At 36.8% G+C, this 12,914-nt stretch overlaps 1 protein-coding gene across 1 annotated transcript in view; it reads left to right on the top strand.

Annotated features, from left to right (window-relative positions):
• Nucleotides 1–5,033: 5,033 nt before the first annotated feature.
• Nucleotides 5,034–12,914, top strand: part of htr2aa (5-hydroxytryptamine (serotonin) receptor 2A, genome duplicate a) — a 43,162-nt gene continuing 35,281 nt past the window's right edge. Inside the window, exon 1 of the mRNA XM_087267884.1 lies at nt 5,034–5,896. Coding sequence (XP_087124010.1) covers nt 5,428–5,896 — 469 coding nt within the window. The 5' untranslated portion in view covers nt 5,034–5,427. The remainder of the gene's footprint in view (nt 5,897–12,914) is intronic.

Genomic DNA, 12,914 nt, shown 5'->3' with positions numbered 1-12,914 from the left:
ATCAGACAAGGCCTTTTCTTTTTCTGAATTGCTTTTCAAAACACTGTGGTTGTGTTTAGGGAAGGGGGTGGGTGGGTCAATAGGTGCTTTTCAAAATACTTTTGGTTGGGTTTGGGAAAGGGGAAGGTTGGGGGATCAGTCGGTTGGTCAGTCAGACAGTGAGTTAGTCAACAGCAGCCTCTGGTGGATTTACATGAGAACAGCAGGTGCAAATGGCACTTGCAAGAAATTTTTTGAGTTCTCAAAAGCATACACACACAAAAACTGCAAAAGACGAAGCTCCTGGGACGTATTTTGCTCTGTCCAGGAATGTATATAGAGCTATTTTATCAGAATGAGCCTGGGTTGTTAAGTTTAGTTCGATGTGATTTAATTTTTTCAGTGCTGAAAGTCCAAACACTGAAAAGCAAATTCATTGATACACAGCTCTACAAGTCCCAAACCAAGCAAGCCAGTGGCAAAAGTGGCAAGGAACAAAACTTCACCAGTTGACGAAAGTGAAGGAAAAACCTTGAGAAAAACCAGGCTCAGTTGGACACGACCATTTCTTCTTAGGCCAAACTTCTTGTGAGGAGCTGCAGTCTATTCGACAGGGGCTGGAGAACGCTGCTCGTTCATCGAGGTGAAGCTGCCGATTTAAGTAAGGCACTGGCGGGTGTTCAGTTTCTCCACTCTTTCATGACCACCACAACATCTGCTCAGGATTCGGCCTCGTCCAGGGTTATGGAGACTTCTAGAAGTCCTCTATGGTTGGCATTATCTCTTCACAGGACTTGGATCACATCAATGGCACTGCATAGTGGGTGGCTGATTCAAATCTACCAAAGTTTCCAGACCTTCTGCCATCAGTCTAAGTCTACAATACTACTTTGAGCATGTCCTTAGCCAGATAAAGATAATAAAACATGTCTGTTTTAATGGTGTATTCTAAATCAGCGTAAATAATGAAATACTGCTGCCATGTAAAGTGCTGGATGACCAACGATAGACTCTTATTAGTGCATCAGAGCTGAATGTTTCAACAGAGTCATTTTCCGTGTTTGTGTCTGAATGCACGCAACATTTAGCATCCCTCTTTTGTACTGAGAATAATTCAAAGGTCAATTCAATCTTCCTTTTGTTTGTTGAAGCATCAGCTTGCATGTGTGTTTCTTCTGTACAGATTGAACGTATGGGTGCTCATCAGAAGGTGAGATCTAATTGGCAGTCAGCTATTAAAAGTCAACATCTGGCAGGTTCATTTATTATCAGAGTCTTGTTTTCATGGTCTACACAAACACACATGGCCGTGTGTCTGGGATGATGCTCTTCCTTTTCACACCACACACACATTCACATGCAAACGTTTATTTTACAGGACAGAACTGCCAGGTTAGATGTACGACAAAAAGGAAGATAAGCAGTACAGTGCTGGGGGTAATGAGACAGTTCAAATGTAAGAAATAAGAGTGGGAGGAGGAGAATAGTGGAGAAGAGAGAGAGAGAGAGAGAGAGAGAGAGAGAGAGAGAGAGCTTAAGGAAATACAGAACATGACTGATGTGTATTTGTGGGAAGAAGGGTGGAAGAATAAATAGAGGGTAGATAAACAGATTTACTTTATAAAAATGTGTTGAAAATGAAGGAATGGTTAGATGTATCGATCAAAAGATAGATTTGTAAATATGGATAGATGGAAAAACACATAGAGGGATCTATGGATGAACAAATACAAGAAATACATGGGTGAAAAGATGTATCAGTGAATGGATGAATAGATAGAAGATGGATGGACATGGATGGATGGATGGACTGACAGACATTTAAAGATGGAAAGGTGAATGGATATATGGTTTAATTGGGTAGATAGACAGAAGTTGATGAAAAATTGATAGAAAGAGAAATGAATGGATCAAAGGATGGATGGATGGATAGATGGATGGATTGATGGACTGACAGACATTTAAATATGGAAAGGTGAATGGATATATGGTTTAATTGGGTAGATAGACATAAGTTGATGAATAAATGAATAGAAAGAGGAATTAATGGATGGAAGGATTGATGGATGGATAGATGGATAGACTGACAGACAATTAAAGATGGAAAGGTGAATGGATATACAGTTTGATGGGGTAGATAGACAAAGGTTGATGAATAAATTTATAGATAGAGGGATGAATAGAAAGATGAATGGATGGATGGACTGACAGACATTTAAGTATAGTAAGGTGAATGGACGTACGCTTAGATTGTGTAGACAGACAGAAGTTGATGACTAGACAAGGGGACGAATAGAAAGTTATGGATTATGGATGGATTAATGGACTGGCAGACATTTAAATATGGAAAGGTGAATGGATATATGGTTAGACAGAAGTTAATGTATAAATGAATAAATAGAGGGATGAATAGAAAAAGGATGGATGGATTGATTGACAGATATTTAAATGTGCAAAGGTGAATGGATATATGGTTAGATGGGGTAGATAGACAGAAGTTAATGAATAAATTAATAGATAGATGGATGAATAGGAAGATAAATGGATAGATGGATGGATGGATGGATGGATGGATGGATGGATGATGGATGGATGGATGGATAAATGGATGGATGGAAGGATGGAGTGATGGACTGACATTTAAATAAGGACAAGGTTTCCAGTACCTATGCTAGCCACACATCCTTTTTCTGCCAGGCAGAGCGTCTATAGTTGTGGCATCTGTCCACTGTATATTTTTCCAAAATGATGCAGACTTGTCCAGATGAGCCTTTGCAGAACTCTTCTCATTAGCAGAATGCAGAAAAGGCTTCTTCTGCATCACCTTCCATTGAGCTGTTCTTTGTCAAGAGTGATGGGAGAGTAAAATAATGTACAATGACAGCAACATGTTCCTGGAGCATTTTGGAGGTGGTCTGTTGTTTGTCTGTGACCATTCTAACTCTTTGCTTTTTTCTTTCTGATATTTTTCTTGGTCTAGCTCTTGATAAGTAGTGTTTCTGTGGCCTTCCATTTTCTTACTATATTCCTGACTGTTGATATAGAGACTTTAAACTTTTGATATTTTGCCTCGATCTTATAATTCATGTTGGTGAATTATCCTAGTTTTTAGGTCATTAGGAAGTTTTCTTGAGGTTCCTATGTTGCTACTTTCAGGTTCACAATAAGGAGCAGCACAACCAGCTATCCGCTATCTTAAATATCCTTTTTTATGATCGGTTGCACTGGTGTTAGGGTTGTTATGGTTCACTGGGTTACTCAAATCAGTTTTGTGTTTTAATCAATCAGCATTAAGTGACTAAAGATTTTGAAATCAACACAAAAGAGGAGGTGCCCAAAGTTTTGCATAGCCTATTTTTCAGTTTCAATTGAATTTTACACATCTCAATACTGATACACTACAGATTTCTGTCTGAAAAACAGAAATTTGCTTTCGCAAATCCACGAAAACCTGCTAGAGGCTGATGTTGAACGACCTTCTATCTTTCTATCTGTCTGTCTGTCTGTCTGTCTGAATGACAGAATGATTGGCCGTGTGACCGGCCAATCGGCTGACCCACCCTCGTCTTTTCCTAAACCCAACCAACGACGATTTACAAAAGCTGTCCAGAAAAAGAAAAACCCTCGTCTGATTTTTACCACGTTTTTGGATTTTGACCACATTCTCACCCTGTTATGAACTTGTTTGCTTTATTTTTTGGATTGTATTTGTTTTCTTACCTGATTTCTGGAACCGCTCTTCCCTGGACTTGAACCTGGTCGTCGTCGTGGTCAGCTCCTCTCTGCGCCTTCAGCTAACCGGACAAACTGGTTGCAGCTGGAAAGCCCTCCATACAGAGGTGAGCGGCTGGCCGGCAAGGGGTGAAAGGAATGGCGTCACACTGCCCTGCAGCGTTCGCTTTAAAAATGAAATGCAGCCATACGTACCTCCACGGGACTATGTTTTCAGTATGAGCCTAGGTTCTATATAAATGTTTGGATATGAATATGTACAATAAATAGATTAGCAGATAGACCTAAACATGGATAGATTAGTGTATAAAGGGGGGGACCGTAATGGATGATGGTTGGGTTTCCCAGCAATGGGGGTCGCACACGTTGGAATACTGTCAGTGCTGGGTTTTAGAGATGATAAAACATATGCCAGAGTAATTGGAGGTTCATTTTACTGTGGCGACCTCTTATAAAAGAAGGAAAGTGAGTGAGTGAGTGAGTGATAATGGATGGATACAACTCATAGATAGACAGACGAATATTTAGACAAATAGATAGAAAGACTTTGGATAGAAATATTTGTTCCAGCAGTTGTAATAGATGGTGTCACGGTGGCACAGTGTGTAACACGATCCCCTCACAGAGGAGAAAGTCGCTGGTTCGAGCCTCGGCTGGGTCAGTTGGCAATTTGGTGTGGAGTTTGCATATTTTCCCTGTGTTCATATGGGTTTCCTCCGGCTGCTCTGGTTTCTCCTACAAGTCCAAAGACCTGCGGTACAGGTGAACTGGGTAAGCTAAATTGACTGTAGTGTATGCGTGTGAATTAGTGTGTATGAATGTTTCCCAGTGATGGGTTGCAGCTAGAGAGCATTCGCTGTGCAAAAAACATGTGCTGGATAAGTTGGCGGTTCATTCCGCTGTGGTGACCCCAGATTAATAAAGACACTAAGCTGAAAAGAAAATGAATGAATAAGTTATGATATACTCAGCCAGTCTAAACCATATTTCTTTTCTCTTGGTAGGTTTGTGTGTTTATATCTTTGTCTGAATGTTTTCTTAATCTCGCCTATTTCCATCAATCACTTTTTCTTTGGGCCTCCAGCAAAGTGAAGTGTGTGTATGTGTGTCGCCTGTCACATTAAATAAGCTCCGCGATTTGTCTTGCTAGTTTCAGTCGCAGGTGCAGAAGAAAGAGGGAACACCTGAGGAAGTTTCGCTACACCCCTGACACACACTTCAGTGTCTCTCTCCTTCTCTCTCCCTCTCTCCCTCTCTCTCTCCCTCTCTCAGCACAGCTGGATTGAGCAGAATGATCACTGGCTTGAGGAGGACCAGACTCCACTATAGCTCCGCTCACAGCCAGAGAGAGCAGACAGAGGGAGTGAGAGAGACACGCGCTCAACTAGCAGGTCATCCAGCTCACAAAATCTGTTGTGTTCTAACAACGACAACAGAAAGGAGCCAGAAGACTTCACTCAACAGACACACTGCGCTTTCAGAAATGCATGGATTAAGGGAACGGCGTTTTATCCCTACACCTGACAATTTCCAGGCTTTTTCAGGCTTTTTGGTGACAGAGAAAGAGTAGAGGGAAGTGTTTTCAAAGAGGACAGAATGAAGCAAAGCTCTGGAGCCAACGACTGCTTGAAGGATGCCATGAAGAATGCATCGCCTCTAAGTGAACTCAGGAGGTAACAAACTTTTGCTTTCGAGAGGCTCTCAGTGTGGGACATTATGAACTTGCATGTCAATATTTCAAAACCCGTGCCCAAAAGCGTGTTGACCTCTTCAAACCTGATGCCCTTTGACCCTGATTCCTGGACTCCGAGCCCGGACATAATGCTGGGTAATGTGGTCCATAACAGTTCAATCGGCTGTAACAGAAGCTGGACTGACACAGAAGCATCTCTCTTCCCCAATCTATCCATGATTGGCATCTCCAGCGAAAGGACAGAAGTGCTGTCATCGCAAAGGTGCAACGGCGAGACGACCAAAGAGGAGTTAGTTCGCAAAAACTGGGCTGCGCTGCTGATTTTGGTTGTGGTCATTGTTACGGTGGCTGGGAACATTTTAGTAATCATGGCCGTAAATCTGGAAAGAAAACTGCAGAACGCCACCAATTACTTCCTCATGTCACTTGCGGTTGCAGATATGCTTCTGGGACTTCTGGTCATGCCAGTCTCCATGGTGACCATTGTGTATGGTGAGTCTGCTTCGATTTTGACACCGGTAATAGGTGTGCACTGTAGTCAGTCATTGATTCCTTAGGCACTGATGTCTGGATGTGAGCCTTTCACTCATTGTTGAACATTCATGTGATCCTAAGTAGCAGTAATGTGTGGTATGTTTGTAGTAATGTCAATATCAGGTGGAACTGGTGTTTATCTACAGTATTAGACTGAAATAGTTTCCAGCGAGCGCATTGAAAGCTTATAAAGAGTTATTGCTATATGAATTTCTACTGGAAAAGTTTGAGTGTAGATGTGGCTGATTTTAATAGAGCACTGACAGAATTTTCCCACCATGCACTTTGGGATTGTTTTCAATTCCTGTTTGAAAATAATGACTGGAACGACACTTGTTTAACATCGTTTTTTCTGATCATCAACCTTATAGAGAAACATTATTTGACATGATGCTAAAAATGCTGGCAAACTGAGAAGCATAGCATGAAATTAAGTTTTTGTATAATTATAATTAATTAAAAATATAATATAAATAATTATATTTTTTATTGGCTGCGAGTATTTCGTGATTATGTCTTTTCTCACTAATTCGTGGCACCATCCTGTGGTGTATTCAGGAATTCCCTGTACAACTGCCAACAAAATCAATATCATTGAAAGATGTGAAAGTGTGTTGGATACGGATGAGCGAGACATGACTTGTTGACAATGGAAGTATTATTTAAGAATTTTTTAAACCTTTATTTATTTATTTATTTTTTTACAAAAGCTGTTTACATACCTATAAAATAATGTAACATTTTTAAAAACAAGTCATTATTTTGAACAATAGATATTTGCACCTGATAACAAAATCATTTTATTTAATTTTGACACATTGAAATGAGCAAGGTGCTAGAGTATTTTGGTTTTGAAAGCTAAATACTGATAAAGTCAATGCTTATGTGTTTTTTAACAACAGCCTAAAGCTGGCAAAATCTACTCTTTGATCAAAAATTTGACATGTTCAGTGACATCACAAAAATGTGATCTTTGTTCAACAAACCAGTCATAAGCGCAATTATTTTTCATGTTTATACCCCTGAAAGCTGCATAAATAAGGTTTCCATACTTTGTTAGGATTAGACAATATTTGGCTGAGATACACCTATTTGAAAATGTGGTAATTGAGGGTTCAAAAAATGTAAATACTGAGAAAAATTGTCTGTAAAGTGGTTGAAATGCTTACCAATTCACATAATTATTCAATTTCTTTTTTTCATGATCATCATTTATAATCAAGTTTCAGTATTATCAAGAGTTTTGATATAAGTTCAGATGTGCCGTATGAAATGTCCATCGAAAATGAGCATTTGACACCTACTGTATGTTTATGTTGAGTTATTTCATTTTAGAGATTTTTAAAAGAGTATTCTTTGCCATAAAATTTAAATTACTGAACCTCCACACAGGAGCCTGATTTAAAAAATGAAATAAAATAAAAATAAAACTTCTTTTAGAGGTTTTTGCATCTGAACTCTTCATATATTAACAGTAGTAAACTTACTATTATGATGTTTTTTAGTATTAAAAAAATCTATTATTATGACTTGGCTATTGCCAGAAATATTCTTGTGCAACATAAGACTTATGCTGAAATGATTTGTGGTACAGAATCACAAATCTTTCCTCTGTTGAAATTCTGGCAGTGTCATAAGATTTGAATAAATAACCAGCAGGATCACAGAATCTTCATTTTAATCCATTTCTTCTTTTCAAAACAAGACATGATTAAAATAAACATGGGAGATGTTTTTTGATTTGCCAGCTGCCATTTCACCTCTGCATATAAATGCGCCTCACTGTCATCAGATTGATGATGCAACACTAAAGACGAGTCTTCTTGTGTAAGTCCATTTTTAAAACGTCATACCTGTTCAAAAGTCTGGCATTAATGATAGCGGGGACAACAGAGTGTAAAGTTAATTATAGAAGAAAACATGTTTGTTGAAGGTCTAAAAAGAGACCTTCTCTGACCTCTTCTTTTATACATGAAAGCCGGTAGACTGTTTTTTTTATGTGAAGGACATGAGACAGGTTTTTGTTTTTCTACTAGGTAAATCATTCTCTTTTGTTCTGTGACACATAAAACAAATGCTTACACATTTACAAGCACATCTCGCAGCATATATTTGCATACTCACCAAACTATTTAAAGTCTCTTGTAAAATCAAAACTTATTTTGCAAACACACATCGCTAATTTTAGATAGACAATTATTCTGTGCAGGTTAATCCACTGAAAGGAAATGTTTGTTTTGGTAATTTTCAATTAAAGTCTGCCCATTTGATCCTGCATTTAGAGCATTTCTTCTTTGCTATTAGGGAATGATGAGCAAAAACAAAGCCCCACCATTACTCATTATTTCGCTTCAGTTGGAAGTAAATCAACATACTGAACTAAAAGTCTCAGCAACTTCCGGTTCATGTGGACTTTAATGCTGAGTTCACACTCCAAAATTTTCAAAATTGTGGGATCGCCATTATTTTCATACTGCATGACTCTCTGGGGCAGTGTTCAGTTGGGATAACACTGCACTATGTATCAGTGACAGGAGGATGCACACTGCATAGCTACAAAACAATCACTGACAACTCGTTCTGGCTTGTGAGAAGTGACAAGATCACTCCTGATCACAGGCGTTATTGAAAATGGTACCCTTCAAGAAGTATTTTTTTAATAACTTGTCATTTTTTTTCAAATGGTCTGTGCGCTGAATACTGATTTGCAGCAAAAGGACAAAAAATACACAAGGGTTGTGCTTTTGCAAAGAGAGAGGACAAAAAAAAGAGTTGGAGGTGAATAAATAATTTGGGTCACACTTTACAGTAAGATTTCATTAGCAATGTATTTACTAACATAAACTAACTATGAACAGTGCTTCTAAAGCATTTATTATTCATAAATAAACATTTACTAATGCATTATTAAAACCCAAATTCATGCTTATCATTTGTTAATGGACCGTGAGTTAACATCAACTAATAAACAACTGTATTTTCATTAACTAACATTAACTAACATGAACATAAATGTATTGTTTAATGTTAGACCATTTTAGTAGATGCATTAACAAATGTTTCTTTGTTTCTATTTAATTTTATCGTGGAGCTTGTTTATTCTGAGACTGCAGTCTATAACTCCTGCTGGAACTCTCTGCTGCACTCTATCCTGCTCTCTCATTGGCTGCAGGTCATTGCTGATATGTTTTTCAGTTAGAAATCTTTTCACACAGCATGATATTAAATCCAAATTTGGATCCAAATCCATAATTTGCCTCAGATATTAGGCATTTATTGGTGTTTTGACCTGTCGCAGAGCAAAAATCAAAGCTAAAATAGTGCAGTGTGAATATAAGTAACATAAATTGCATAAACGAGACCTGCATGTTGATTTTGCTTCAAAGGTATTTCTATTTTATTATTATTTTAGTTCTAATGAAAAAACTAAAAATATCTTCACTGTGAGTTTATCAGGATTGAACTGTTTTATCAGCAGCATTTCTAATCACATTTTTAGTCTCAAAAAACTGTATGAAGAAAATATAGTTTATTAATATGCACTTCTATGATGCACTAATTATGGCATTTAACAGTATTTTAAACACGTTTTAATTACCTGATCAATTGTTTTCACGACAATGATATTTAATCCAATTTCAATATATAAATGTATATACTAAATTAAACAAAATGATGTTGATCATTCTGCATTGTTTTCTTAATTTAGTTTTCATTCAATGTCTCTCCTGATTCATCAGAGAAATGTTATTTTCTGTTATTCAGTTATTTGTGTACTTAAAGTGGATGTGTTAATTGATCATTAGTGGCCTTGTATGCACTGATGAGTGTATTTTCATGCAAAGAGCTTGCTGGATGACATTGTTAATTATTTTAATTGCTTCTATGAGTCCACACACATGAAAAATGCATGGTTTAGCACAAAAAAAGCCTTTATATAATCATTAATGACAGAGATTGAAGATGTTTACTGCTCCCGGTTCAAGTGGGAATAAGAAATGTGTTTTTCTGATGGGGCTTGACAGTGAAATGTCATTGTCACACTGTATTTGAGGCTGTTGTCAGTGCGTCGAGGCTTTGAAGAACTCGCAGACAGAGAGGTTAAGATCGCACAAGAGTGTGCATGAGAGCAACATGCCACCCTCTTCGATTCTTCATCTCTGCCATTCTCTGTTTTTTTCTTATATGCATTTATGAGATGTATTCATATTTGTCAGACTTTTTTTCTTGAAAATGACTAAACTATATCTTCAGGCATGAATTATTCCAATCCCATGCCTGTTAAGACTTTAAAAACCTTTGTTTTTATAAAGTAAAATATGGCATGTTAATTTGTACGTTTTAATTACTCTTGAAGCATACAGTATATATCCATTTAGTAGCTATTTTTAGATATGGTACTATTCTGGACACTGTCAAACCCAAAAAGGTATGATAACTTATATGAGTAAAACTGATTGCAACAAACCATTTAAGTTTAAAAGCTAATCCTAATGGGTACTGGGAAATTAATCTATTTAAGTAAATGAAACAATTTCAGCACAGTAAATCCCAATAAATGAAGAGTTGTTTCATGATTAAATATATTTATATTTTTATAGACAGGATATTTTTTCAAATATTTACTATTATTTTTTTTTTTCTGAAGAGAGTCTTATTAATAAAATAAATGAATAATTTAGAAATAAATGCAATTAAAAACTTCTAATATTAAGGTTAATATTATTTGCCTCAGGGAGGATTTCAAGTATCTTGGGGTTTTGTTCACATGTGAGGGAAGGATGTAACGTGAGATTGACAGGCAGATTGATGCAGCGGCAGCAGTAATGCGGTCAATGTACCGGTCTATTGTGGTAAAGAAGGAGCTGAGCCGAAAGGCAAAGCTCTTGATTTACTGGGCATCTGTTTCAGATGCCTCCTGGATGCCTAGCTAGATAGATGTTCCAGGCATGCCCCACAGGGAGGAGGCCACGGGGAAGACACGGGACACACTGGCCACGGGATCCCCCCAGAGTAAATGAAGAAAGTGTCTGGGGAGAGGGGTTCTCTCCTGAGACTGCTGCCCCTGCGACACAGCCCCAGAAAAGTGGATAAAAATGAAATTAATTAATTGTTAGAATTGATAATGTAATTATTATATATTTTAATTGGCCTTAGAACAAACTACTGTGGTCCAATGTATTACCTAGTAGCTAAGCCCTTAAATAGCACTTTAAGCAATAAGTTTTAAGAAACTAATAAAACTATTGTTTAAAAACACTTTTTTAATAATGAAAATTTCACAGAGCTAATAAATTTGAATTCAACTCCGCACACACGCACACACAAATTTACTGATTAATTTACTTATAGTTGTTTTACAATGATATTTAATCATCATCAACTAATTGTCAATTTAAAAATAAAATTATATATATATTAAATGTACAGTTGAAGTCAGAACTATTGACTGATTTGATTTTGATTTTGAGAGCAAGCAAATTTTCAAAGTATGTCTGATAATATTTTTTTTCTTCTGGAGAAAGTCTTATTTGTTTTATTTCAGCTAGAATAAAAACTGTTTTTTATTTCTCAAGAACAATTTTAAGGTCAAAATTATTAGCCCCTTCAAGTTATGTTTATTTTGTTAGTCAACAGAACAAACCATCATTATACAATAACTTGCCTAATTACCCTAACCTGCCTAGTTAACCTAATTACCCTAACTAAGCTTTTAAATGTCACTTTAAGCTGTAGAAGTGTCTTGAAAAATATTTTGTAAAATATTATTTACTGTCATCATGGCAAAGACAAAATAAATCAGTTATTAGACATAAGTTATTAAAGCTATTATGAAAAAGCTTCTTTCTGTTAAACAGACATTGTGAAATATGAACAGGGCTAATAATCAGGGGGGCTAATAATTCTGAATTCAACTGTATATGCCAATTTAAAACCTGCCACCATCTCTGTGATTCTCCTCTGTCCTTGGTGTATTTGCTGTGGGAAGCATTAGTACTATTAGTCAGACTGTGAATGTGAATAAATGTCATGTCACTGTTTCAGGACACAGTCACATGTTACAGCTAAAACCTTGTTAACATTATAAGGTGCATGTGTGTGTGTGTGTGTGTGTGTGTGTGTGTGTGTGTTTGGAAGAAAGAGAGCACAGAATGGCCTCTGCTGCTTAGTAAATGTGCCTGTTAAACGGTCAGACAAAAGAATTCACACGAAGGGAGATTTTGGAGAGAAAGACTAATTATTTTTTGCTGCGTAAACACTGGACTGATGCTATTCAAATGCATTGGATTCTGTAGAGACTCAGCACTTCACCTGCACTGTTATGAAGCTATTTATCTTTGTCTTCTGGCTGGCTGGGCTTTTTTGGTTTTGTTATTCAGGAAAAATGATGCTATTGTTGCTTGAACATTTTTATGCACCTATTTTTCGCCCGTTAATGGGCTTGATTAAAGTCTTTGTCCTTGTGTTAAGGCTTGAGTCACGTTCTGTTTGCTCTCTCTCTCTCTCTCTCTCTCTCTCTCTCTCTCTCTCTCTCTCTCTCTCTCACCGCATGCACAAAACACAAAAATGCATGGTTTTTCTATGAATATTGGTGTATTAATTCCCCTTTTTATGATTCTTTACAAAGCAGAAGATTTGGACTGCCAGTATGTGGGTTTAATTATAAGAATATATGGGAAAAATTATTAATGGATCATATATTTAGAACAATAATCTTGCTTAACACTGCATAAGCAATTCTGATTAATGCCGGTAAGTATATATTTTTAATAATTTTTTTATTTAAATAGTTCTGTCTTATATTAAGCTTTTTTCCCCAAAAAATCTATTAGCTCTGAGATTTGTGTTTTTAAATGGATGTTATCTCACGGAAAAGTTCTTCAAGCTTTTTAATATAACAAGAATTGGCGTCACATTTAAAAGCACCAAACAAATTCCATTTAGAAATCTCTAATATCAGTGTGTAAAAGAAATG

Source organism: Danio rerio, chromosome 9, assembly GCF_052040795.2.
Source record: "Danio rerio strain M-AB ecotype USA chromosome 9, GRCz13ab, whole genome shotgun sequence".
Classification (NCBI taxonomy): Eukaryota; Metazoa; Chordata; class Actinopteri; order Cypriniformes; family Danionidae; genus Danio; species Danio rerio.
The sequence above is the reverse complement of the archived record's forward strand: the minus strand, read 5'-3'. Positions and strand labels throughout refer to the sequence as shown.